Genomic DNA, 27994 nt, shown 5'->3' with positions numbered 1-27994 from the left:
CTGGTGCACAATTTGACGGTACAGAGCCCAGGTGTGGGTAAAAGTGATTTATTTTTGGAACATGTCAACAGCTATGCAACTAGGAACATTTCATTTACCCGTCCCATCCATGTTTTGTGTCACAAAGACATACCAAGACTTTGGAAAAAATTCCAAAGGGGATTAATTGAAATGTGCTGTTTCTTCACTTGTGAGTCCTGTGCTTGTCGTAATCACAGTGAGTCAAGTAAAATAGCTTTACAGCTTACTAGCACTCAAACCTGTCCTCCAAGGAAGCGGTTTAATGCTTCCAGCCGCAAGCCAGCCGGGCAGCGATGCCACTGGCAGGAGGCAGCCCCAGGGGACAGAAGCAGCTCTAACATAAAGCTTGTCTTGTCAAAAGAAAAAACTCAAAAAGAAACATCAAAAAGATAAAATATAAAGCCCATTGCCAGAAAGGAAGGAAGAAAGACCAAGAGGGAAATTCAATGTACCTAGGAAGAGTGGGTCCTCTTCAGGACTGAGATCCCAAAATAATAAGGTGCCGTGTACTCTTTTGGAAAAAAGAGGTGAGGAACAGATCTGTCTGAAGCCATGCTAAGAATCTGGTTTCAAAAGACAAAACGGACCTGGCCGGTGTGGCTCAATGGCTGAGTGTTGACCTATGAACCAGGAGGTCAAGGTTTGATTCCCAGTCAGGCTACATGCCCGGGTTGTGGGCTTGATTCCCAGTGGGGAGAGTGCAGGAGGCAGCCGATCAATGATTCTCTCTCATCATTGATGTTTCTATCACTCCTCCTCCCTTCTCTGAAATCAATGAAAACATAAAACTTTTAAAAAGACGAAACGGATCACAGGCAGGCACGTCATGGTATCTCCAGTGGCGGCACTGACCATGAATTAGAGGGCCAGGGGCACATTCTGCCGGGGTGCACCCTGGGCTGTGCCAACAATGCAGCCAGGAACACACTAAGAAGAGTGTCCCCTGCTCTTGCCAGTCTGCAGGAAGCTTGCAGGGGTTGTCAGCTTGCTTCCCATTGCGAGGCGCCTCACTGCCTCTGCCAGAGCCACGCCACCAAGTCCCTTTAGGAACAAATCAGACGAGACCTGCAGAACTGGACTTGTAATCCAGAATGAACAGGTAGACACCACTCAGAGATGCCTGAGGACACAGGTCCATGCTCGGGCAACATCATTTGCCATTGTCATTTCTCGTCCATTGCGAATGCGTGGACCACTTCTGCCCCAAACTCAAAGCAGTGGCTGGCTGGGAAAGCAGTAACTGTGCAAGGTGGCAATACGCCTCCATGACTGAGGCTCATCCCCGCGCGCCTCTGACCAACCTGGAGGTTTCTGAGCAAAAGGGCCTGGGCTGGGAGGGGTGGTTTAGAAGCCTCGGCCAGTAGTGGTCCTTTGCTGGACCACTTATCTCTGAGTCAAATGGTGTGTGTGTGTGTGTGTGAGAGTGCATGTGTGTGTGCATGTGTGAGCACTGTGTGGAGGCGGTGAAGACCACGTGCCCCTGCTGCACCTCCACAGACCAGCAGGCACGCACACAGGTTCGGAGTGGCCAGTGGAGCCCACCATCCCGGCTAGAGCTCTGCGTTGCCCCCATGAGGTTGAGAGAAACAGCTCATAGGAAAACCTCCAGATGCCAAAACCTCCACTGGCCAGCTGACCACATATTTCAAACATGATTTGATGCAATGAGATTCAAGACCATTTACCCAGATTTCTCACACCCATGCCCATGACCCATACTAAGTTTACATGGGTACACAGCACACACACGCCTAGCTAACAAGCGAGCTTCCTAGGCTTAGCCTGATGGTGTGGGGCGTGCGCCGACATTTCCTACTCCACTCCATTGCTGGTGTGACCCCTGCATGCACCGTGTGACCCATTTGTGGATCCCAACTGCAGTTGGAAGAAACAGCCCTGAGTGTTCCAGACACGCCCCGGGAGCCGAGGGGCTGTAGTCTTGCAGACAAGAGAAGTCACGCCCTCCACGGAGGTAGCCGCCTTCCCTGCAGGACGCTGAGCAGCCGGCGTCTTTGGTAACAGTCACCAGGTGCCCCTGAGGCTGCGGCGGAGGAGAGGGAGCCCCCACAGGGGGGCTGGCCCAGGTGCAAGCGGGCAGCCACCGGCAAAGTGGAGACGTCCCGGCCGGCCGGGGCTGGGGCTCGCTCCTTAGGGGTTTCCCACGGGCGCGTCGGACCTGCGGAACCTCTGGATGAGGAGGAGAAGCCTGGTGACGTCAGAGAGCGTGGGAAACAGGGCCATGACGCTGTCCACCTGGTGCGGCGGGAAGATGCTGCAAAGCTCCGTGCGCGCTCGGGCGCGCGCGTCCCCCGCGCTGGCCGCGGACCCCAGAGGACCCCAGCGGGCGCCTTCGCCCCAGCTCAGCTCCGCCCAGGCCGAGCGCCCCGGGCCCCGGGCGGCCGCGTGCTGGAGGGACCAGGGGTCCGTGGGCGGCCTCCCCCGGGGTAGCAGGTCACTCTGCGGGTCCCCGAGGCGGTCCCCAGCCCGGGGCCGAGCCAGCGGGCCCGACTGGCTCTGGGGGTTCGGGAGGCCGGGCGGAGCGGGCAGGGACAGGGGAGCCGCGGGCACCACCCAATCGGGGCGGCGTGGCCGGGGAGCGAGGCCGGGAGGGGGCGCCCCAAAGGCGCCCGGGTCGTCGCGGAGGGCGAGCCGGGAGAGGCCCCCCTCGAGGCCCGCCACGTCGGCCCCCCGCCGCGCCGGAGGCAGGCTGCGCGCGCCGGGCTCCCGGGGGCCGGGCCAGGTGGCGGCGGGGGCGCTCGGGGGGCCGCCCTGCTCGGCCCGGGCCCTCGGTCGCTCCTCGTCGGCGCCCGCGCCCCGCCAGGTGCGCGTTTGGGCGCGAAGCTCGTCGGCCACCGCCAGCTGCGTGTGGTGCGGCCTCTCCGGGTGGTAGAACTTGCACTTGATGCCGTAGGTGCATTTCTTGCCTGGAAGGGGCAGGGGGGAGAGAGGGCGCGGGGTGAGACCTCGGGCGGGCGGGAGAGGCTGTGTGCCGGGTGCGGCGGGCTGCCCCTGGGATGTTGTTAACGGAAAGCGCCCAGGACGCAGAGTTAGCTGGATGGGCGGGACGAGGTGGGGTGGAGTGGCCCGGGGCGCAGGAGGGATGCGCAGGGTGCAGCACCCGCCTTCCTGGGGTAGAGGCGCTGGGCACAGTAACCCTGGTGTCAGCCAGGAGGGTGTCTGCCTGGGAGCTCCCTTTGGCCAGGGAGTGGGACCAAATCTCTCCACCCCTGGACCTCAGTCTCCATTTTCCCAGGAACCCTGTGGATAGGGGGTCTCGGGAGTGGGTGGACAGTGGGTACTTGTGGCGTAGGATGCACCTCCAGGGCTGCCCGGCTTCCTCCTCTTGCCCACATTCCTTGTTAACCATTGTCCTCTCTCTACATACTGTCCTAACAGGTGATCAAATAATTTATCATCACAACCTGGGCACCTCTGAGAGTGAAAGGGAGCAGAATGCATCAACCTGCCTGTGTTTCACCTTCATTCTAACATGAAAGGACTCTCCCTGTCACCTAAGGCTTTTTGAACGTCCATGGGCGCGCGAACCAAGGCCTGGGGACATGGGATAACTTTCCAAGCAAGTTAGTGAACGCTGCCTAGGAGGCTGGCGCCCTGGAGGGCTCCGGATAAAATCCCTAACTCTTTTTTTAATCTTATTGTTTAATTTTTTAAATTGATTTTTAGAGAGAGGAGGGGAGAAGGAGAAGGGAGAGATATAGAATCATCCATGAGAGAGAAACATCGATTGTCTGCCTCCTGCACACGCTGTACTAGGGATCAAGCCGCATGTGCCCTGATGGGGAATTGAACCAGTGAGCTCATGGTGCGTGGGTTGAAGCTCAACCACTGAGCCAGAATCCCTACCTCTTAATGACAGCATTGACTAACGGACATAGGGCCCAGGGGTGGGGGATGGCGGGCAGGATGGGACACAGTCTGCCAGGTGCCAGGTGAAGGGACTGATAAAGGGGAGCCTGCGGGACACAAAAGCCTCCCTGCTTCTGGGACCAGCTCTGTCGTAGGTGTGACCCCTGCATTCACCCCCCAAAATACTCCCATGCAACAGGCAGCCCAGGTGTCAGTTCATTCCTACAATAACCCATCAGTACTGCCATCGAGATGCAAGGCCCGGCACTGGGCCCGGGGAGGCGCGGGGTGTCACCCACCGTATGGGCAGTGCTGCCAGGAGGGCTCCGGGGGCTTTGGCTTCCTGCTCAGGAAGTTGCTCAGGGTGGGTCCCCGACGGCCCAGGGGGTCGTCAGGAGGCATGAACCTGGAAAGCAAGCACAGAGGAGCCACTGCAAGACCAACAGGGACTCAACAATGCCACCTGCATGGCGAGCGCCCAGCAGGAGGGTGGCAGCCCCTGGCATGGCCTGGGCCAGGCTCACCAGCCAGCACTCTTCCCGCACCCACAGGTGGCACAGGGTGTGGAAGCAGCACAGCCCGTTCTCGCCCTGCGCGCGTGCAGAGCACAGTTCGGATCCCTGGAGAGCAGCCCCTGGGCCGCCTCCAAGAGTCTCTCCTGCTGAGGCTCATGCCAGCGGGACCAGAACCACCTAGCAACTCCTTTCCAAATGCAGGTCCCTGGCTTCCTACCAGACACGCTCAATCCGAATCTCAAGTTGCTCGGGAACCTGCATTTTAACAAGGCCCCGGGTGATTTTTATCCACTCAAATTGAAGCATAATTGCTCTCGCGACCCCCTCCAACCCTACTCTGAAAGCGGCTCTGAGCTGCCTTCCCCTGCCCTCAACAGAGCAAGTTAGAGACCTCCGTGGGGCTACAAACAGCCCTGGTCCTCTGAGTCCCTGAGGCTCAGATCCCACTTCTGCAGCTACCCCCACAGCCTGGCATTAACGTGAACAGCGAGTTTGGAACACCCGTAGGCGAGTCAGCAAAGCTGCGGATCCCAGGTGCGGCCTGCACACTCCGCCTCTGTGCAGATCCAACCCTCGCTGCCAAGCCGGGCTTCTGGGTGGGTTTGGTCTCAGCTCCCGGGACTGCCTGACCCAGGCCATGTTCTCTGCCCCACCCTGCCCCGCACCTGCCCCTTCCCCTCCCCCTGGCATTAAGTCTAACAAGGAAGGGAATGCAACCTCAGGGTGCTAACAGCTCAAAGGGGAAAACAACATTCTTGAGAAGGAAAGCTCCCCTGGTTTAGCGCCATCCAGTGGTTTATATGAATACTTTTGTTCCCAGGAGACACTTCCAAGTCACAGAAAGGCTCCGCTGGAGCGGCTGTGGGTTCTAAACAGAGGGCCTGTATTTACACGTTTGTGTCCCCTACGAGTCAAGGGTCATGCTGAGGTCCCGTCCTGCAGACCACGTCCACCAGGCTGGCCCGGAGCTGGGCGATCCCTGGGCAGCGTCCGCAGCTCAGATCCCAGCCACACAGCCGGCTTCTCAGAGCTGGGCCCTGACCAAGAATCCAGGGAGCGGCCCACTGCGGTTATTAAAAGTTCCCAAAGGCTTCACCTCCTGCTCTCTCCCGGCCTCGCAGCTGCTAGCTGGGCCAAGAGGGCCCTACGGACGTGCCCAGGGCACTGGGGTGGGCATCCTCGCCCACAGGCAGCAGGCAGGCCCTGCCTCTGGCAGCCAGGCAGCCTTCTGGCAGACCCTTAGCAGAGGCCTGTGTGTCAAAAAAAACTTGGCCTGGGCCCCAGGCTGTCACCAGGCCAGAGGCAGCCATGATCCATCAGACCTCAGGGAGGATTTTCTGGAACCCACAGTGCCCAGACTTGCCAGGTTCCTCCAGGCCTGGGCCGGAGAGAGGAGCCGCTGGCCTTGCGTATGTGGAAGTGACCAGGGGGGCTACTGCAGGGAGCTGCTGCCAGCATCTGCCCCGGGGCTCGGGAGGGTCCTCCACCTCTGTGCCAGGTGGTAGTGGGGGCAACAGTGTCCCCTGGCGGCACTGTGTCCTGGCCTGTCCTGAGAATAACAGGGTACAATTCTCTCCCGTCCTCAAAACCATATCAGATAGAAATCTGATTAATCCAAGTACATTAATTCAAGGTAAAGAATGTTCAGCTGAATGAAACTGAGTGATTTCCCCAGGACACACGCTCTGTAAATCGCACAGTTTCAGTTTAAAACCTCACCTCCTGGGACCCTTCAGTCCGCAGGCCAATTCTGGTCAAGGGCACATGTCTGGGTTGCAGGCTCAATCCCCGCACTGGGGATGTGCAGGAGGGAGCCAATCAATGATTCTCTCCCATCATTGATGTGTCTGTCTCTCTCTCCCTTCCCCTTCCTCTCTGAAATCAATAAAAATATATTTAAAATATATACCTCCTGCCTCCCAAAGTTCCAGACCTTCTCACCACACCACACCACATTACCTCCCCGGCTTCAGGTCAGGCACTGCTCTGCCATGTGCAAGTGGCCCGGCCAGCTACATGTTGCCTCCTCTCTCCCCATTCTCCCTTCCCAGACTGCAGCCACTCCCTCACTCCTCTACAGCAAGCTACTGAGTGCCTATGGCGGGAGCCAAGGCACGTAAGATGCAGCGCCTGCCTTCACAGAGCTAGGGGCTTGGCTCAATTCCTAAAAGCCAGCTGGAGAGCCCAGAAGGAGGCCTGATCTATCATTGCCTGGAACAGAAACTGAAGGGGGAGTGAAGTCCCAGCTGGCGGTGCCCTCCCCACACTGCCTTGCCCTATGCTAGTCTCACACCCACACCCACATTGCCAGGCGCCTCGCCTGTGCCCTCGGCATGCCTGAGCACATTTGCTGAGGACCAGCTATCGCTTCCTCCCCAGCTAAGCTCAGTCTAGGGGCCCTCGCTAACCAGCACCTGCTCATGGGTTTGTGCCTTGTGACGCTCGTGTAGCTGGTTAGTCTAAGATGGACCTGACCCAGAGGAACCAACCTAGGGGATAGATGAACCAAGCAGATTCTCTTGAAAATTTCAACCAAGAGGCACTGAGACAGAGTCAGTTCCAAGATGGTGGAAGATGCTGCCCACTCCCCCATGTGATTCAAAAGAACAACAACAAAAAGGTGAAAACAGTGGAAGGAAGTAGAACAAAGTCCAGATCCCCCCTCCCCCATGACTGTTTTAGGGCTCTTATTAAAAGTGTTACATTCTTTAAAGAGAAAAACAACTGTATGGTGCCCCAAGCCCATGCTTGGCCCACCTGCTGGATGGCTCTCTGCCGGGTCCGCTAGATGTGGACACGGGAACAGAAAGGTCATGGACAAGGTCATAGACAGCAGGGCCAAAGCAGCCCTGTTGGAGAAAGCGGGTCACACAGAGAGGAGTCCCCGAAGCACAGAGACACCGTGCCGCTGTGGGAGCGGAGAGGGTGCCTCGGATCGGCTGTCTCCAGGCCTGGTGTCCTGGGACCTCAAACCCCGCGGGGCCTAGGCTAGTGGGAGTGGTTTTCTTCCCGTCACCCCAGCCCACCCGTGCCAGGCCCCTCGGCCGCCACGTACCGGTCGTTGACAAAGGAGAACATGAGCAGCCTCTGCTCAATGAACCACTTCCACTCGGGGTTCTCGCTCTGCAGGTCGCGGTAGTTGTCATTGGAGACGATGACGCCATCCCGCTCGTAGGCCACCTTCACGATGTAGCGGTCGTCGTAGCAGACCACGCGCTTGCCATTCACCTTGCGAGACGGGGTGTACACGAGCACCGCCTGGCGCTCCAGCTCCGCCAGCACATGCTGCTCTGGGGGCCACAGGGACGGGGGGCGGCATGTGGCGGCTTTCTCAGAATGACTCCCTCCCCCGTAAGATCATCCTGAGATCACGGAGCACATTTGACAACTCAGGGGTCCCCTCTGAGCCAACTCCCGCCTCCCCCGCCCTCTGGCCCAGCACATCAGAAGATCGGGGAGGTCTGGAGCAGAATAAGGCAGCTGCCCAGGTCAAGGGGCTCTTGGCTTCTATCTGCCTGAGTCATGAGGTGTCCAGAGTATGGTACCCAACAGAAAAGAGTCACTTTAGACACAAGAGGCCTTTACAGGAGAAAGACATTCACATTACAACTGGAATCCTGGCAATGCCTTCGGAGCTACTAGGATCCTGGCATCGCCCTCAAAGGCTGCTGCCTGGGCCCATAGCGGAGAGCCACTGTGCAGACACGGGAACCTGCTGGGACACCTTCAGGATGGAGCATCGCATAAGTGACAGCTCTGAGGGCCACAAGAATGTCAAGGGAAGAGTCCAGGATTCAGAATCTACAGCCTGGGCTCTGGCCTTAGCTCCAGCGCTTAGGCACCTCTCCCCTCTTCGAACCTCAGTGTTAGCCTTTATAAAATGAAGATAGTAACTCCTCCTGCCTCCGCGTGAGTAGACTGGATAAGCTCAGCATATAGAGTACAAAAAATCGTTTCTTTAAATGCCGAGTATGAGGCACTCCCTGAGAAAGAGAACACGGCCCGTGCTTCTGAGGTCCCCCTTGCCCCTCCCGGTTGGCATCTCTCTCTGGCCCCCTTATGATAACCCAATCTTTAGAACTTTTTGTTTAGAATTCCCTTGCTTTCACTTTTCAAAAACGCATATACTAGTATATGTATCCCCCAAAAGGACTATTTTCCATGTGATTATGAACCTCTAGACTTTACACCAGTGGATTCAACTGTACATATTCTTGTGCAACGTGCTGTCTCCATTTAACATTGTGTTGGTGAGATTTGGCCATGGTGACATGGTCACTGCTGTCAGCTTTGCACGTGAGTCTCTGGGTGCAGAAATGCAAGGGTTTCTCTAGAGTGTATCTCCAGGAGTGATATGGTTGAGTTGTAGGAAAAAGTGCTTTACAAAATAGTGCCAAGTTACTAATGATTTTGTAAAAATAAAATAAAATTATATAGAAAAAAAGTGCCAAATTGTTTTCCAAAGTGGGTATATCAAGTTACTACCCAACAACCCAGCACAGTGCTAAGGCAACCTTGTCAACACTAGGCATTTTCAGGCTTTTGAATTTTTGTCAATTTGGTGGGCGTAAAGTGGCTTCTTGTGGTGGCTTTATTTTACATTTCTCTAGTTACTAATGAGATTGAGCATCTTTTCATATGTTTATTGGCCATTTATGTTTTCTGTGAAAGACCTATTATGCATTTGCTTCATCTTTCTATTGGTTCTTTGTCTTATTAATTTGGAGACATTCTCTATAGATTCTGGACAGTAGTCCTTTATCAGGAACAGTGATGTAGAGCCTCTCCCAGTTTGAGGCTGCTCTTTTCATTTTATTGTTCTGTGGTATCCACTAATGAACACAGGCTCTTATTTTAATGTGGTCAAATTTATGAGTCTTTCTCCCACACATTGCACATGTGTGTGGCTTGTTTAAAAATTCCTTCCCTACCCCAAAATGATTTCCCTACGCTTTACCCAGACTCGATTTAAATATTACACAACTGCTGAAAGCCACCATTCTCCATGTTCAGACCATAAAGAATAATATGGGGTAGCCAGTTCATGATGGAGAGCTGCACATAAGTGGTTATGCCCCTGCTTCTCATAATCCCATTGAAATGGCAGCAAAGAAGTACAACAGGGCAGGGGATCCCCAATCACATTAAAAATGTCTTGGGGACAGCAGCAAACCCAGGATTTGGACAGATTTTAGGAAGACAGAAAGCAGACTGGATCACACTGATGCAAAATGTGCAGAGGGAGCCATAGGCCAGGATGTGCACAGAAGGTTGAGTGGAGGTGGAGCTCCAGGCACGTGGAGAGGGAGGGAAGTCAGGATGGCTAACGAAGGGCTACTCATGGGGCAGCTGCATCCACCCTTTCCCTATGCCTAAGCAAAAAAAAATGAAGCCCAGCTAGGAAGAGGAAGTTCCCATGTGGCCTTTGACCTCTTAGAGTAAGACCATCATCATTGTGGCCCAGCTGCCTGTCTGCTCTGCAGGGTATGCTGGGTGAAATCTGCCCATCACCACCTGAGGTCAGCCAAGCCCTTCAGGGAAAGATCCACATACTAAGAGAGAAAACCCATGGCAATCACATAGATATTTATATAGATAGATCATTATTTAACTAATCTGGTTTTTTATTCACAAACTAAAGGCCCAGTGCACGAAATTCATGCACTGGGATGGGGGTGTCCCTCAGGCCAGCCTGCACCCTTTCGCAGTCCGGGACCCCTTGGGGGATGTCCGCCTCCCAGGGATCGGGCCTAAGCAGGCAGGCAGACATCCCTCTCACAGTCCAGGACCCCTTGCTCCTTACCGTGAGCCTGGCTTCTGGCTGAGTGGTGCTCCCACTGTGGGAGCTCACTGATCACCAGGGGGCAGCTCCTGCATTGAGCATCTGCCCCTTGGTGGTCAGTGTGCATCATAGCGACCAGCGTTCTGGTCATTCCGTTGTAACAATTGCTTAGGCTTTTATTATATAGATAAAAACTGACAACCAAAGGATCGCCAGACTTTTGAAAAGACCTAACAGCACAAAAAAAGAGAGTGAGAGAGAGAGATAGAAGAGAACAAAGAGAGCTGACTACAGAAAAAAAAAATATATGATTTATGGAACTAAAGAGAATTTGTGACAGTCTATAGAAATAGTAAAGAATTATTACAGAAATAGTAAAAGAGATACTGCATCCCTAAGACAAGAATAGCACTTTATTTAAAAATTAAGGAGAGAATCCTTAATTAAGAGAAGTAGAAGCAATTGGTAATAGATGGAATTAAAAACAAAAGCTTTTGGGGAAAAGGCTGGAAGACAAAGTCAAAGAAATCTCCCAGAATCACCAGGAAGTCAGCCCTACCATCAACTTGGCTGAAACAAGATGGCTTAGCATTTGACTTCTTGTTATAAGAAAGCCAAACAAAAACAAAGCCCTGTTTTTGTAGCTTAAAATAAACCTATATGATATAAGAATTAAAAATGAAGAATTCCCTGTGTCCCAGTGTCCTTTATTTTTAAATCAGAACATACGTTGTTGTGCTTTTGTGGTGTGTGTGTATGTGTGTGTTTATGAAGAGACTGGACTAGGGACTCAATAAATAAATATCACCAGACTGAATGAATGTCTCTCGCAGATCCTACATTCTATGGGGGGTGGGATGCAGATCCAATCTTTCTGCAGAGTGTTAAAAGTTGTAAAACACAATTATTTTTGGCACTGAATCATTCACACTAAAAGATGAAGTCATTTGTTCATTCATCTATCCAACAACTGCATAGAGAGCACCTACTCAGTGCCAGGTGTCAGGGCCATGGCAGTGAGCACTCACAGTCAGTGCCTGCATGGAGCTCAGGAAGGCTTCATCAGACAAACAGCTCTGCAGATCACGGCCTGCAAACAGTAGCAGCAGGACTCCTGAGGACAGTGCAGAGGACCTGTGAGCACGCCTCGGGGCCAGCATACCTCTAATGGGGGTGTCGGCTCTCGGGGGGTCCTTCCTCCAGGATGGGACAAAAACTTTGATGTAGGTGTGTCCTCTTTCCCTGAACCAGTCCACAGCCAGCTGGATTCCCCGGCAAGAGAAGACTTCTTTATTTCCATGGCTACAATGGGAAAACAAAGAATCTGTAGAGACACAGAAAGGGTTTCTAAAGAGTGATTTCCCCTGGGAATATCATGGATCGCAGTCTCATAATCAGAGGGAATCAGACAAATCTACATTTTAAAAATATAGTTCATTCTTTGTACAAAATGTGTCTCTTCACTGGAACCACGTAGCTTCTGATAGTTTGTAGAAGGTCTCAGGCTCTAAGACGTGTGCATCCCCAGGATTAATAGACCAGATTCTCTTATTAACTGAAGCTAATAAAGATCAACATAAGCTGGATGGGGGTAGTCGTCTGCAGAACACTCTCACCCTAAGAGAGGGCTGTAACTATGTTATTGGGCTTCCCAGGTCTAAGCAAGGAAACCAACGTTCCCCATAAATTCCACCAAGGACATCAATGGTGGCAGGAAGGACAGGGTGGTGTGAGAAGAGGCTCAAGACCAGGCTGAGCCTTGCAAGTTTTATTGAAGATTTTTCTTGCTCCTAAGAAGAATGAGAAGTCATAAAAGGGTTTAAGACTTGGGGTATATGTGATGTGATATCACGTGATCCAAAGTATGTTTCAGGAAGTTCAATCTGGCAGCACAGAGGACACTAAATTGGAAGGGAGCAAGAGTGGGTGTTGGGTACCAGTTAAGAAGCTATTGTAGTCATCAAGGCAAAATGGATGGTGACTTTGACCCAGCAGATATTGATGTGTAAAGAAGAGTAGGTGAACTTGAGAGCTATTTAAAAGGTAAAATCTCCAAAACATGGTGATCGGATAGAGGGTGATAGAGAGAAGAAAGCATTGAGGATGCTTCAGATCTCTGGCTTGTGTGATTGACTTTTTGCTGAGACAGGGAACTCTGAAGGAATAGAGAGCTTAGAGGGAAAGATCACAAGTTTGGTCGTGAACATATACTAAGTTGGAGGAGCTTTTGTGACCTCACAGTGAAATGTTAAGTAAGTAGCTAGGGTTCGGAAGAGAGGTCTGGGGGTGAAATGTGTGGGTCATCTGTATTTAAGCAGCAGAGGAGCCACCGCATGGAGAGAATTGCCTGATTGCCTGGGGAGAGGGTAAGGCTTAGAGCTGGTGCTGGAGGAAGTCTGGAACTCAACAGCTGGTTACAGGCAGAAGAGGACAGTCCTACAGAAGATAGAAAGGACGTGAACCAGAAGGGAGCCGCATGGTGGAGGCCACAGGAAGGAGGCAGCCGAATGCTGCTGTGAGGGACCAATGAGGCCGAAAACAACCCTCAGGCTTAGTCGATGGAGGTCAGCGGTGTTTTGCTGGAGAGGAGATACGTGGACAGATTTGAGACACTGGGAATGCAAACCAATTAGACTTAGTAGTGATGGGACACACCTGGCTTCGAGGTGAGATCGCTCGGTGCTCCCTGCTTCCGGCTCAGCCATCTGCACCTCCTTCAGCCATTGTCCTGCCCGTGCACCTTCCTCCCCTCTCACCACAGAGCTCCTCTCGGCCAGTCCCCTCCTACCTCAGGTCTCAGCTGTATCTCTGCTTTCTCCGGAAAGCATCCCCTGGCCTCTAAACTCTGTCAGATCCTGAGTATGAGGCCTCACAGCATCAGACATCTCCTTCCTGGCCTTGGGTTCCAGCCTAAGTCTGCATACACCCTTCCATTGGTAAGATGAGGGATGAACCGGGTCTTCCCTTCTCTAAATCCTACATTCCTTCTGGTCCCCATTGAGTTCCCAGGCCTAGCACAGTGCCTGATAATTGGTAAGGACTTAATAAAACGAGTTGAATAAGTAAATGACTGGGAAGAACGGTCTTATGAGCAGCTGGAGGAGGAGCAACCAGGCAGAGGGAAGGGTTGGCTGGAAAGACCCAGATATAGGGAAGATGTGGCATGTTTGGGGACCAAAAAGGGAGAGTGTGACTGGAGCATGTGGAGTGAGCAAAGGGGAGAGTTGTAGAAGGTAGGAGGCAGGGCTAGGTTCCTGGGGAGCCAGGGGTCACCATGACACGCACACCCTCCCCTGAAAGGCCAGGCCTGAGAAGTGCCCCGTGTCCAGACGAGGGTGACATGATGGTGCTTTCTCTGGTCCCAGGCCTCTCCTGCTATCTTCTTAGAGGGGATGAGGGTAGGTTCAGGTTTGTAAAGAGGGAACGGGCGTGCTTGGAAACATGAATCACCAGTATTGGAAGTCGCCCTTTGTGGAGGCTCAGAACTCTCAGTTCCTTTAGCTCCAGTGACAACCAGGAACCAGGCCTGGCGCCCAGATCTGTGGTGTCTTCCAGGTTAGAGAAAATAGCCCTTCGGCCACTGCAGCCAAGCTGTGAGGCTTATGCAAACAGTCTGGAGAAAATATCAGTGAAGCTGTCTGGTTAAAATAATCAATAAGAAGAGGAAGTAGAAAGCTAGCCCCTTTCTCCCAGTGGAAGTTGAGAAAAGAAAGGAGATGGAGGGAGAGTGAGGAGGGGTCGTTCACAGAGGAGTCTGAGCTGATCCCCAGGCCCCCCCACACCCCCAAGCTTGTCTCTGAGGAACAGAAGACCCTCATTCAGGTCTATTGCTTTGCAGGACAGATTCCCACACACCCGCTCCAACCTCCCCTCATAAGCCTTGGTCTCTTCTGAGATGTGAAGATGGTCTGCGTTTCCATCCTTGCCATTTGTTTACCAACCTCAAAATGCCACCATGGCTGCCCTATTTCTGTCCACAGAAAGCTCTGGGCAATTGCAGGATTGATGCCATAGCAGGAGCCAGCTCCTCACATGGGGTTCTGTCTCTAAGAGGAGCCAGCAGAGGCCCCAGTCAAGCAAGGAAGCTCATGGTCACCCCGGGAGCCCACTTCCCACCTACAGAGAACAGCACCCAACCAAAGGCACCCTCCGCCTGTGCTTCGTCCACCCACTCAACATCAGTGCGTGAGTATTGGCTTCAACGAGGCTCTGTGCTGGGGCTCGAGAGGGGGAGCGAGGCAGGCCCCACCCTGCTTCTTGGAGCTCACTTTAAATATTCGTGGAGAGCCCTGTGTGCCAGGCCACACTGCACCTGCACGGGAACCGCATCTAATTGTGACAACGAGCCCGTGAGGAAGTGACCTTCGTCCCGTTTTACCCTTGAGGAAACTGAAGCAGAGCAGTGTGCCCGCTCGCTGATCTGGCGGACCTCAGAGCCTCCTTTGCTGGGCTGCAACCGCTTCCTCCCCGTCTCCACTTATTCCATTTATCCCTGGCCCTCCCCGGCCCTGAGATCCAGACCGCAGCTCCTGTGGAGCCCGAGTTACTCGCTGCGAACATCTTGCACTGGGGAGGGGGCTTGGTGCTTATGACTGGACACTAGGGGCCAGTTTCTCAGGCACCACACTGACAGCCAGGCCCTGGGAAGAGGAGAGAGGAGGGGCAGGTTTTGAATAGAGGGAGGGTGGGAAGGGGAAATGGGCTGGTGCCTGAGACAAATTTTGCCTACATGACAGCCATGCATGAGGCAGCCACAGTTAGCATGTAGCCAGGAACAGGGACAGGACGATCTAACTGGGACACCGAAGTCTCTGCAGAAGTGAGCAGCTCAGCACAGGCCTTGCGGTGTAACATGGGAAGGGCGCCACTGTTGGACTGTCCGGTATTTGGGGTTAAGTTGTAAACACTCTGAACCTGGAGTTACAACCCTTCTCACCCAGGGATCACCCCGGCTCAGGTCTGAAGGGAGAGGGAGAGGCAGGGGGCTGCTTGGAGCACCCCCATCTTACCAATGGGAGGATGCATGCAGACTTAGGCCGGAACTGCAGGCCAGGGTTGGTCACAGGGAATTGCCCCCGGACGTGGGAACCCACTGACGGGCCTGACCGAGACCTGAGCCCTGTCGCTGAAGATGCCTTCCTCCAGAAGAAGCCAGATTCTGCTGAGGTGTCTAACAGCTCAAAAACATCAACAGCAGCACCTCAAACCAAAAGCCCGTACCCCCAAATGAGGGCACAGTCAAATGAAACCCTTGCCTGGGGCAGTAAGAGGATGTGAAATTATCAGGTGGATTTCCCCCAAGCTCAAGTCCTTCAAATCACGCCTCTGCTAAATTTGCCTACAGGGCGAGCTTGCCGCCTGTGGCGGTTGTCACGTGAGTTCCTCCCAATCACCACGGGCAGCTTTCCATCTGCTTTCAATGACAGCGGCCTTCTTTTTAAAACCTGCCAGGCATTTTTCTCAAGGCCAGGTATATAGTGACTCAGGCATTCAACTCACATGGCCCTCTCTCACATACACACACATGCACATATACACCCCATGGAGGTGTGGGGATTGGACTTGTCAGTCTGCAACAGAGCCACCAAGCCATGCACCTCGGCGCCCTGAGCCCTCTGAAGGTTGGCAGCAGCAGCAGAAGCGTCCCGGGCACCAGTCCTGCAGGAGGCCCCTGGGCCCCTGGGGAGGTGCTTAGCACATCCTGTCTGCAGTGGACAAGTCCAAGTCTGGACTCACCTGGGCAGGCCCTGGCCCAGGATAAAAACCTTGGGGTCAGGGTCTCCCACCCTGAGACCCTTCCCAAGACTAGACATGGGGAAAGGCAGAGGTACCCGGTGCTGGAGGAAACATAGGGCTTTGGCAAGAGCATGGAATCCAGAGCCCGGAACGTAGTGCTCTGTGACCTTGGGCAAGTTGCTTACTTTCTCTGAACCTCTGCCAAAGAAGAAAACTTCCTTTATTTATAAAAAAGCATTCATTTCTTTCAAGCCATGCATAAAAGAATCACCTTGAATCTTAGAATGTCAGCGATGAAAAACCAGTTACGATTATCATTTATTCTAACCTCTTAATTGTATAAAAAGGACTCAAAAGAGGTGATTCCCACCAAGGTGACGTAGCTGGGAAGATGAAAGGCTGGAGCTGCACAGTAGGCACTCACCACATGAGGCTATTTGCACTTCAATTCAAACTAATGCAAAAAATTAAAATTCAGCTACTTGGTCACAGCAGCCACATTTCAGGTGCCAGGTAACCACAAACGACAAGTGGCGACCCAATGGACAGCATAGGTACAGAGTTTTCCAACATCACAGGGACCTCCTGGTTTTCTACATGAAATACAAAACGATGGGGCAAGCATGAGGTCTGGCTTCTTAGGTTCTGCCTTATGCACTCCTGACATTGCAACTTAGAACTCTCATTGAAGTTGATCTATCACTTACGAAATGTGAATGAGGCCATCAGTCCTGCTTGTAAGAGCCAATGGACTCCCTTTGCTGTTATAATGAGGAGATGAAAGGTGGTGTGGATCTATTTAAATGACTTGAGGACAGTCTGTGTTTTGTAAAACAGGCCAGGCTCTCATGTGCTTTGAGCAAATACATTCCCACTTTTTTAAAAAGCACTTGGGGCCAGCCAGCATGGCTCAGTGGTTGAGCATTGGCCTATGGACTAGGAGGTCATGGTTTGATTCCTAGTCAGGGCGCATGCCCCGGTTGCAGTCTTGATCCCCAGTAGGGGGTATGCAGGAGGCATCTACTCTAATAAAAGAGTGCAAATTGGTGTCACTCTGCTACGCCCACCAGCCAATCAGGATGACTATGCAAATTAACCCAACAAAGATGGCAGTTAATTTGCATACGCAGGCACGGAGCAAAGACTGGCGGCTCCGGCTGTAGTGAAGACTGAAGACTGAAGGCTGAAGAGGCTTGACTTCTCCACTGTGGCCAGACCAAAGGCCTGGGTCCCGGGTGCCAGAGGAAAACTGGTGCCGGCAGCCGGGGAAGGAAGGCCTATTGCACGAATCTTTGTGCAGTGGGCTTCTAGTCTGATCAAAAATTCTCTCTTATCATTGATATTTCTATCTTTCTTTCCCTCTTCCTTTTTCTCTGAAATATATTTATATATCCATAATAATAAAAGGGTAATATGCTAATTAGATCAGACGTCTTCCAGATGTCATTCCGGATGTCCTTCCTGACCAAGCTGAGGCCAGAGGGAAGCCAGCCCGGGTCCGGGGGGCCTGCAGGCGGCCAGAGGAGGGAAACCAGGGTCCCTGTGCCAGAGGGAAGCCGGTGCTGGCAGCCAGGGGAAGGAAGGCCTACTCTTGCATGAATTTTCATGCATTGGGCCCCTAGTGTATTTATAAAACCTACAGCTTTAATAAATAAATAAATAAATAAATAAATAAATAAAATGTTTTCAAATACAGATTTCTATTTAGGTAACTAAAACACACACACATACACACACACACACACACACAGAATGACAAGGTCTGCAATACTCTAAAACCTCAGCAAAGGAGAATTTTGAGAAACCATGCTTCTGAGGTTAACTGAGTTTTGAGGTCAAAAGATAATAACTAGACACCGCATGGGGTTTCAGCCATCCGTTCCCTTTGAAGGGCAAGCCCCGCTCTGGGATCTGTCCTGAGGATCTGCCAGGGCCTGGGGCCTAGTCCTGCTGAAAGCCTGGTTGGAGGACACACTCAGCGTTATTGTAGGAGAGGGAGCTGCACCTCAGACCCCACTCTCCCCCAGACTTGCCTTAGACCAGGTCAAGTCCCACCTGTCGGGGGGTGGCTGTGCAATGCGACCTTTGTTTCCTAGCTAGTGAGCTGCAGGGAGTTGGGGATGTGAGTGCATGTGTAGACCTGTGTGTGTGCATACACGTATGTACACACGCTGAGAACACACACAGATGCATGTGTTCCGGTTCACTGGGGTGATTTTCAGGCAGCACGTGTCTGATACATTTTAACTGATAGCCTGAGAGGTGGTTTGCATTTGTAACTCGCAGACTGAGCTTGAAGGGATGAAACTGCCACAACGGGAGGGCCGAGGGTGGGGCTAAATGGATGTAGCCAGGACACATCATGGTCATGTGCAAACAGAGGATGCGGTTCCAATTTGAATTCCAGGCAGTAACAGAGATTTTCATCAAAAGAAAACCCTCCACCACCCCCCTATCAGAACAATTCCTAAAACACGTCCGGTCCCCAGAGAGAGATGCCTGCACTTGCCTGGGGCACCTGAAGTACTCTGTGTCCCACAGCCGTTCTGCTCCTTTGATCTGGACTCTCAGAGCTCACAAAACCTCCCGCCTGGAAAGGTCTGCGATGTAAGTGACATCATCTTGTATTTCTATTGATGCCCAGAGGGAGCAAGGCCTGATCAGAAGGAGGCCAGGGTGCCCTCTCACCACCCCTTAGACTTTCTTTCTAGGACCCTCAGAACCTACTGGATTCCTAAAAATCCCGTGACTCCCCAGAGATCTTGCGTTAAACAGGATTTCACAGGCTCGCTGGGCCTGCAGGAGAATGTAATGGACCCCCGAGCCCTGGAGAAAGGGCTCCGTTACCCTCTCTGATCTAATCGAGCCTAGGAAGCCCCCTCCAGCTACAGCTCGACTCACACACACCAGGCAGGGCATGCGGGACCAGCCCCTGAGCCCTGGAGAAAGGGCTCCGTTACCCTCTCTGATCTAATCGAGCCTAGGAAGCCCACTCCAGCTACAGCTCGACTCACACACACCAGGCAGGGCATGCGGGAGCAGCCCCTGAGGCCTGACCATCTTGGGATGAGCCATTCCAACCTTGGGTCCTGCAGTTCCAAATGCCAAGGGAGGCCAAGTCCCCACTCGGCCTGTCAGCCAAAGGGTGTGCTGTTGCCACCTCCAGTGCTGCTGATAACACAGTTCTTCTCCATCCCTTCCCGCAGCTCAGCTTTGGAAAAGGGAAGCCTATCTATTTGCAGCTGTGAGGGACTGATTTCCTATGGCTCTGCCCTTTGCCCCGTTGTCACCAAGCCAAGCCGTAGGATAATGCACTTGTGTGGGCAAGGCCTCCTCCTCGCCCAGCCCAGCGGGGAGTGTGGGGGAGGCTGCAGAGATTCTCTCACAGCTGAACTCGGCCTCACCAGGAAAAACAACAAGGCGGGGCCTGTCGCTCTCGTCACCGAAACACGGGAAGGTGCCAATACCCAGACATTAACTACCATGTCTGCAGCCTGGGGCCATGAGCTACCTCTCACACGGAGCTAGGGAACCACACCCCACCCCGTAGCCCCAGCAGAGGGCTTCCAACGAAGTTCAAGTTCATCTTCCCATGTGATTCTCACACCCTCGAGGGAAGCAGAAGAGGAAACGAGAAACACGGCTTTCCCAGAATCACACAACTGGTGCGGGACAGACTCGCCACAAGCAGCCGCTCGTCCCCAATCACCCACAGCCTTCCTCACGAGAGGGCTCTGTCGGGGTTAATGTGACAAGAGCAGCCAATTGTTGAACCCTTGCTGCATGCCAGGTACTGTCCTCGGCATCTCATGCAGCTCCCTTCTAGGGTGGTGTCATACCAACATTACAGGTGGAAAAAGCGAGGCTCAGAGAGGGTGAGTGACTTACTTAAGGCCACACAGCTACTAAGCGATGGACAAGGATTCAAAGCCCCATCCATGGGCCCTACATTGTTTGGAACAAACCACTGAACAGAGGGACAGTTCTCCACCCCACCCCGCCCCCCCTGCTACAGAATGAGGAAAGCTACCTCATGGCCACGTTGCTGCCGTCGATCACGATAGGTCTCAAGGAGCTGGCTGGGTCTCCGCACTCCTCCTCGGGATCGGCCCCCAGCCCGCGCTGGATGGAGTCCGGGGCCCCACAGGAGCCCCTGGGGACCAGCAGGGGTGCGGCACTGCTCGGGTGGGCCCCGGGGCGGCTGCCGGTCTGGATCAGCTCCTGCAGCACGTCGTTGACCAGGGCGTCCTGGCCCAGCTTGGCCAGTACCCGAACCACATCCTCCCGGTCGTAGCCTAGCTTCTGGAAAAACTCCATCTTGCTGGAGTGCTCCATGCTGTGCCAGCCAGGCCCCTGGCAAGGGTCTTGCCCCCGGCTTTCTCCTGGCAGAGCCCCACCGGCATGAGCTAAAGAGAAAAAGCATCCATCAGGCATTTTCTGGGCAGCCTGGCTGGCTGTGAGGTTACTGAGGGCGAATGAACTACGTTCCCTCTGCGCCTTATCTGTCAGGAAATCGTGTTGAGGACGCCTGGCCCCCTCGGGGATTTTCAGTTGCTCGGTGTGGTTAGGGAGCCACAGATGCAATCACGCTGCTCGCACAGCGCCCTGGCAAGGATCCCCAGCCAGAGGCACCCAGGGCCGCTGAGAAGGCCCCCCAGGACTGGGGACATTGGCACAGGGGCCAAAGAAATGCTTCTGAGGCTTGGTCATGGGGTGAACTGGGTCCGTGCCAATTCATATTTTGAAGCCCTAGCCCCAATACCTGAAAATGTGATTAAATCTGGAAATGGGCCCTAGCTGGTTTGGCTCAGTGGATAGAGCATTGACCTGCGGAGTGAAGGGTCCCGGGTTCGATTCCAGTCAAGGGCACATACCTGGGTTGCAGGCTCCCGGTCCTGATCAGGGACATGTGGGAAGCAACCAATCAATGTGTCTCTCTCACATCAGTGTTTCTCTCTGTCTCTCCCTCTCCCTTTCATTCTCTCTAAAAGTCAATGGAAAAAATATCCTTGGGTGAAGATTAAAAAAAATAATTGGAGATGGGGGTCTTTAAAGAGGTAATTAAGTTAAAAAGAGGTCCTTGATCCAATATGCCTGGTGTCCTTGTAAGAAGAGGAGATTTGGACACAGATGGCTACAGAAGGAAGACTATGGGAAGACACAAAGAGAAGGCAGCCATCTACAAGCTATGGAGGGAGGTCTCCGGAGACCCAACCCTGCCCACACCTTGATCTCAGACTTCCAGCCCCCAGCATTGACACAATCATAATAATAAATAAAATATTACATAATAGCATATATTATTACATAAAATGTTGTTATAATATATAACACCTAACAAATTACATATATATATATATATGTATATATATATATATATATATATATATATATATATATGTATATATATATATATATCATCAAGAGCACCCGATCTGTGGTATTTTGTTATGGCCATCCTGGTAAAGTAATACAGCTCCTCAGCTTAAGGAAAAATCCCCCTGGCAAATTCTATGCCCAGCAAGTGCATCCAAATTCAACTCTATGCACTGGCTCAGCTTTCCCGAGCAATTAATTGAGACCATACCGAACCTCTAAAAGGTCCTAATCCAAATGCCATCCTTTCCCCTCAAGCATGGCCCACACCTCTGTGGGGAGGGGTGTGCTGATGGGGGCCTGCAGCCAGATGTTTACATAAAGAAGATGCTTAAACCAATGGGACACTCTGGACAGACTGGGTCCCTCTCTCATCTGCTCACAAAGGCCGACATCTTTCAAAAAACATCTTAGAATACAGACATAATCATGAAAATAAATTAACTGTGAAAATGCGCAACAATGCAGAAGGATAAGAATAAAAAGATAGACTGTCTCTTCGGACACACCCCAAATCCCACTTGCCTCTCCTCCGGAGTACTTGTTTGCACTCTCCCAGCATTTTTCTCTATGCATTTATTTGCATATCTAATAGACACACAGATGTATTGACCTAGGAGGATGTTTTGTAACATAAATAGTGCCATACTGTATGTAATATTCAACAACTTGCTTTTCTTATTAAAAAATGAGTTATGGAAATCTTTCCACACCTGTTTATCTGTTCTGCTTCCCATTGCATCTCCAGCATTTTGGTGTTTTTTTTTTTAATATATTTTATTGATTTTTTACAGAGAGGAAGGGAGAGGGATAGAGAGTTAGAAACATCGATCAGCTGCTTCCTGCACACCCCCTACTGGGGATGTGCTCACAACCAAGGTACATGCCCTTGACTAGAATCGAACCTGGGACCCTTCAGTCTGTAGGCCGATGCTCTATCCACTGAGCCAAACCGGTTAGGGCTAGCATTTTGAATGGGGGCCTGGCACAGCTGAACCTCGATGCGTATTTATTGGATGGATGCACAGATGGATGGATGAATGAAGGAAGGAAGGAATGGTGTTTAACCATATGCCAAATGATGACATTTACATTGCCTTCCGTTTTTCCCTGTTACAAATCACGCTCAACGGAACCTTCGTGACGTTGATTTTGCTCTTGACCTTCAGTTTAGTCTCCCACAGGAGTCCCCTGAAGGATCCGCATCTCTTTTCTAGCTTCCCAGCTCGGCTCCTCATTCTCGTGCTGGGCCTTTACCTGTAGTGCTGGAACCCGAACAGAGCCAACAATGACAGGGTCTGGCAGGTGAAGGGCACTTTTCAGCCAGACTCCTGGACAGAGAGGCCTCTGCTGTGCCCATTTGTCACCATCACCCCCCTGCCTGTGCCCATATCACCCCCTGATTATAAATACCCTCTGTCCTCGTGTTGACTACAAGAAAGGCACTGGATTCTTTAGCAGGCTGCTGGGCTGTCACCTGTCGACCTCACCACCCACCCACCAGCTCTTTCTCTAGAGCCATGCTGAATCCCTCTCGGCTCCCCAAGTTTTCCAGAACATTCACATCACTGTGCATGCTTTCCTCTCCACCTGGAGTGCTCTTTAGTTTGGCAAACTTCAAGATGCAGCTCAAAGGCACTCCAAGCGGCTACCCTTAACTCCACAGACAGAATGAGAGGCTGATCATCTCATCTACCAGGCACTTTGCTCACACCTGTCATGACACACTGAATTCTTTATCTATGTCTCAGGAATCTGCGAACTGCACCCTGATCTATTTGTCTCAGAATCACCAATACCTGGATAGGGCCTACTCTACCTGAGTTTATTAGATTTTCCTTTAGTAAATGTCCAAAGCTGAAATTATCTTCTCTCCTCATATTTTTTTTTTTCCTTGGTTCTGAATCTCACTGAATGGCTTCTCCCAGCGGCCCAAAGAAGAATCTCAGTCACTTTTGACTCTTCCCTTTCTCTCACATCCACATTCAAATGTCATTACTTCTACTTCCTGGACATTTTCCGTGACCATCCTCTCTTTTACACTCACAGCATCACCACTCTAGTGCATTCATTCACTCATTCATTCATCTATTCATTCATTTGTGAAACATACATTGATCACCTACTGTGCTGCAACCCAGTTCTATGAAAACAAAATAAAACACAGTCTAATTTCCACTCATTCAGAACCTATTCGGGGAAACAGACAACAAATGTAAATAATAAGCCATCAATCATGATGATAAACACAATAGCTTTGATTAAAAAATGTGTTTTCAAAACACAGGTGAGGTGCCCTAACCGGTTTGGCTCAGTAGATAGAGCGTCGGCCTGTGGACTGAAGGTCCCAGGTTCGATTCTGGTAAAGGGCACCAAAAAAAACAAAACACAAGAAAGAAACAAACAAACAAAAAACACAGGTGAGGAATGACTCGTCTTCCTTTGAGGGAAAGGAGAGACTAGAAGGCCCTCATAGATCTGGAGAACACAGGAAGGAACAACGGGCCTTTCCCAGAGCCGGCCATGTCGCCTCTCCCAGGAGCTCCTCTCCAACCTGTCACCCACAGCTCCAATCAAGTGAGTGCCCTGACTAAAGACTTCGTATATCTTCTCTAACACGTCCTTGTGCCTCCGTCCTGTACAGAGCAAACGTCAAAACTCTACAGCATGAGCCTAAAGGCCCTCCCCCACTGGGCCAGGCCCACCTTCCAATATCCTTGGTCACGTACCTGTAGTCCAGCCTCTCCTTCTACTCTTAACTAGTGACCAGTCCCCTCTCAGGACAGCTGTTTCCTGGGCTGGGGTCCAGTCTCCATGGAGGAGGAGGGCACTCACCCAGCCTGGCAGCCCAGCCTCACACCAGGAGTCGCTCACTGTCTCCCAGGCCAGCAGGCCTTCTCTCCGGCTCTTCCCTCTGCCGGGAGCACCCGCCCCTCCACCAGGCCCAACCCCACTGTCACATCTTCCAAGGAGCCTTACCAGTCCCAATAGCTCCAGCTCCAGTCCCACTCCAGCCCTTCCTGGTAACGCGTGCACTGTAGCACTTACTTTGGTTTGGAAGAAAGAGAGAAACGGAAGAGGAGGAGGAGAGAAAGATTAGCAGGACGGGACTAAAGTCAGAGAGAAGAGAAGAAAGACAGAAAGAAGCAACACGAACAGAAAAGTCCTTTTCACATAGTTCCTCATTGTTTCCACATCGCTTTCACGTAGAGACGCTTGCTCGAACTTTCCATGATCTCTGGTGGGTAGGGGGTAGATGAAAGTACTCTCTTTGCATAGGTGAAGAAACAGGCTCAGAGGGGCACCGAGCAAAGGGCACAAAGCTCGTAAATGGCAGAGACTGACCACAGGTAGATGCCAAAAAACGCGCTGCTTTGAGCTGTGTTCAGGATGGAGGCAACACCTAGTGATTGCAGAGGGGGCAACCCAACGGTGACAGGTCAGGTGACCTCCCTGGCCACAGAGCAATAGCTACTGGGAGAGTCCGCGTGAGTTTTGTAACCTTGCATTCTGCAATGACAGAAACATGAACACTTTCAAGATAAAACGCCTCGGGGCTCTCACCCGGGGTGGCAGTGAGTGGCCACGCGAGGCCCTGCCCCCAGCAGCTCTCTGCAGAGCGCTCAGGTCCCCACACAGCCGCCTTCTGAAGAGGCTTAACTGAAACATCTGCCCACTTCAGAGGCTTTTGCCCCCCTTGAGACTTTAAAATCAATTTCATTTCCTTTGAAAATTTCCAAATAAGGGAGAACCCTGGGCTGGGGGCTGTTCTCGGGCCCTCGGGTCACATCTCTCCCTTCGGAGGGGACGGTCTTTGAGCTGCAACACGGCCGGCTTCTTTTCCTTCCTATTTTTCAGACGTGAAACTGTGAACGAGTTCACTTGAGCTTTCTTCCTCAATCTTGACTGGAAGTCACCAACAGCACCGCTGATTAGTAACACTGCAAACCTTCCAAGTCTCCCCAGGGCTCCTACGAGGGTCAGCACCGTGACACTTTCCTGTGGTGAGCAGTGCGGGTGACTGCTGCTCAGGTAGAAGCCCAGGTCGGAGGGGACCTAACTAAACAGCATGGAAGGAAGCGGGGGAGTGACCTCACAGGTGGGACATGGGAGTCAGATCAGACCTGGCCCTTCTAGAATCAACCAATCCACCCCAGTGGTCTGGAAGGGCCCCTGAGGACAGGAATAAAGGGGAAAGAGGAGGAGGAAATGAGAGGGGAAGACCTGCAGTGAGCCGGTAGCTCACCTGCGCAGTGTTTTATAGTTAGAAGGCGCTGCCTTGTGTATTATCTTTGGAAAGGCTAACTTCCCTGGGAGGTAGAAAGGGCTGCTCATGTTGCAGGTGAGGAAACCGAGGAGGAGAGAGGTTTTGCTGACTTACCCAGGATCCCACAGCTAATAAGTGGGAGAGAGAGACCAGACTCCCAAGAGCAGTGATTCCCACCATCTCCCAGGTCAGAGGGTGCTCCCCAGGGCTGCTCAGGGCCTCAGAGCAGAGTGCACCCACACATGGGCCCCAGAGTGAGCACATCCAACACACTGCCTCAGACCCCCAAGTCCATCCCGGTACCTCTGCCGGCTCCACTGTGATGGGGAGAACATTTTTCTAAATGGAGTCCAGGCGGAAGTTGCCTCGTTCAGCTCAGCTCTAGAGCTCTCACTGGAGTCAGTTAGATTTTGGGGAAGTTACGGAGAGGCAAGGACTTCAGCCCAGGCCTTTTTTTTTTTTTTTAAAGGGAGTTACAATTTTTTCAATTGTGGTAAAATATACATAAAATTTATCATCTTAACTATTTTTAAGAGTGCAGTTCAGTAGCATTAAGCAAGCATCACTACCATCCATCTCCAGAACTTTTTCGCTTTCCCCAGTGGAAACTATACCAATTAAACACTAATCCCTCTCCCTTGTCCCTCATCCCTGGCAACCACACTTCTACTTCCAGTCTCTCATGGAATCACAGCATTTGTCCTTCTGTGATGGCTTATTTCACTTAGCACAATGTCCTCAAGGTTCACCTTTGTTGTTACATGTGTCAGAATGTCCTTCCTTTTTAAGGTTGGATAGTATTTTATTGTGTGTATGTACTGCATTCTGTTTAGCCTTTCATTGGATAGTGGACACTAGGGCTGCTGCCACCTTTCGGCTGCTGTGAATTGCTGCTATGAGTGTGGGTAGACTGGCCTGGCCCTTGGTTATCTCCTTGAACTTGTCGCTTGCTACAGGCTACTTTGGGTGTACATGTGAGTATGTACACCCTGATCCGTAGCCCAGGGCAACTCTGAAGCAACGTTTCAAAAAAACAAAACCCTCTACGATCCTCCACTCCCAGCCTCTTCACAGGTCAGGTGTTGGCACTCCCGAGCTGGCCTCCTTGGCCTTGGGGAAGAGTTTATAGACTTGGGGGCATGGCTGAGGCTTCTAATGGGAGCAGAGAATTGGCCAAAATTGTCTTCACTGCCGTCAGCATCCTCATAGGCCTCTGGAAGCCCACAGAGCCACCCTCTAGAGGAGACGGTGTCTGAGCTGCTCTGCTGCCTTCTGTCCCTGGTCGGCCAGGAAACTGACACCCACACATCAATCTCTAATTTAGAAGATGCCTCCAAGAGCAAGGCACAGGTTTAAAATGTTCTAGATCATTCCTTCTGATTTCATAAAATTAAAATCCTTCCAGAGACTACAGCGGAAGTTTTTACTGAAACCAAGCAGCTTCCTCTGATTAATCTTTCTCCCACGAAAACCATCCTGAAATTAAAGGTAACTTTGCTGAAATAAATAAGGATTTCACCTCAAGGAAATTTAAAATGCTTACCTTTTTTTCCCCCCATCTGAGCACTTACAAGGATTTAAGGTGTGAGAAAATAGATTCCTCCTCCAAGAGCTGCTCTCCAACCTGCACCCCTCCAACCCCTTATGCAAGGCTGCGCGGTGTCTGACCGCCTGACAGCCGGGGACATGCACTCACCAGCAGAGCCTGTTGCTGCGGCCTTCGCAGTGGACTCCAGGGGCCTCCGTTCCTCCGGGCTGCCCAGCTGCCGCGCTGCCCTCTCCTCCCCGCGACCCAGGTGTCACTGACGCTACGTGGCTGTGGGGAGACTTCTTATGCCTGAGCACCACTTCCTGGATGCCACGGTCCGCTCAGCTGCAAAGGTACTTTTGCTTTGGGTTAAAAAAAAAAAAAAAAAAAAAAACAAGGAAAGGAAGAAAGCAATCAAATGAGGGAGGCATTCAAGCCTGAGCCTCAGCATGAGTCACGAATCAAAGTTTAACAACCACATGCAAAACGAGCTCTGGGTGAGGGACCTGGCTGGCCGCACAGGAAAGCCAGGAGGGACTGGGGAGGCAGAGGCGCTAATGGGTTGGGGGAGAACTTCCGCTTCGAGTTCCCACCCAGGCTGCAGCTGAGCCCACAGGCTCCCGAGGCCGGTCAGGGCTCACAGCTTCATGCAGAAAGCCACACACACAGGGCGAGGGGAGACCAGAAATGGCTGTGCAGACAGGGTGCACGGGGGCCATGGGCCTGGGGAAGGACCCTGTCCCTTCCGTCACAGAGTCCCAAGGAAGTCCCCACGTCCTGTGGGCTGGGGGACCAGGCTACTTGCCTCTGTCGGGGATATGACCCTGAGCTCAGGTCCCTCAGCCCTGCAAGGGGTGGGAGGCTGCTTCTCTGTCAATGAGGCTGTGGAGCCTGACCCCAGA

At 52.2% G+C, this 27994-nt stretch overlaps 1 protein-coding gene across 4 annotated transcripts; it reads right to left on the bottom strand.

Annotated features, from left to right (window-relative positions):
* Positions 1-32: 32 nt before the first annotated feature.
* Positions 33-27994, bottom strand: ZC3H12D (zinc finger CCCH-type containing 12D). Of its 4 annotated transcripts, none has more exons than XM_059700087.1 (6): positions 27261-27988; positions 19952-20327; positions 11348-11487; positions 7459-7693; positions 4188-4294; positions 33-2945 (listed from the first exon to the last, which is right to left on the bottom strand). In XM_059700087.1, the coding sequence occupies exons 2-6, from the start codon at positions 20254-20256 to the stop codon at positions 2170-2172; spliced, it is 1563 nt and encodes a 520-aa protein (XP_059556070.1). In that variant the 5' UTR covers positions 20257-20327; positions 27261-27988; the 3' UTR covers positions 33-2169. The 4 variants fall into 4 exon arrangements, with proteins under 4 accessions (XP_059556070.1, XP_059556071.1, XP_059556073.1 ...); XM_059700088.1 differs by lacking the exon at positions 27261-27988 and adding an exon at positions 24027-24796; XM_059700090.1 differs by lacking the exon at positions 19952-20327 and having other exon boundaries at positions 7459-7688; positions 27261-27994.

The sequence above is a fragment of the Myotis daubentonii genome, chromosome 6 (assembly GCF_963259705.1).
Source record: "Myotis daubentonii chromosome 6, mMyoDau2.1, whole genome shotgun sequence".
NCBI classification, from domain to species: domain Eukaryota; kingdom Metazoa; phylum Chordata; class Mammalia; order Chiroptera; family Vespertilionidae; genus Myotis; species Myotis daubentonii.
Note: the sequence above shows the minus strand (reverse complement) of the source record. Positions and strands in the feature narration are given on the sequence as shown.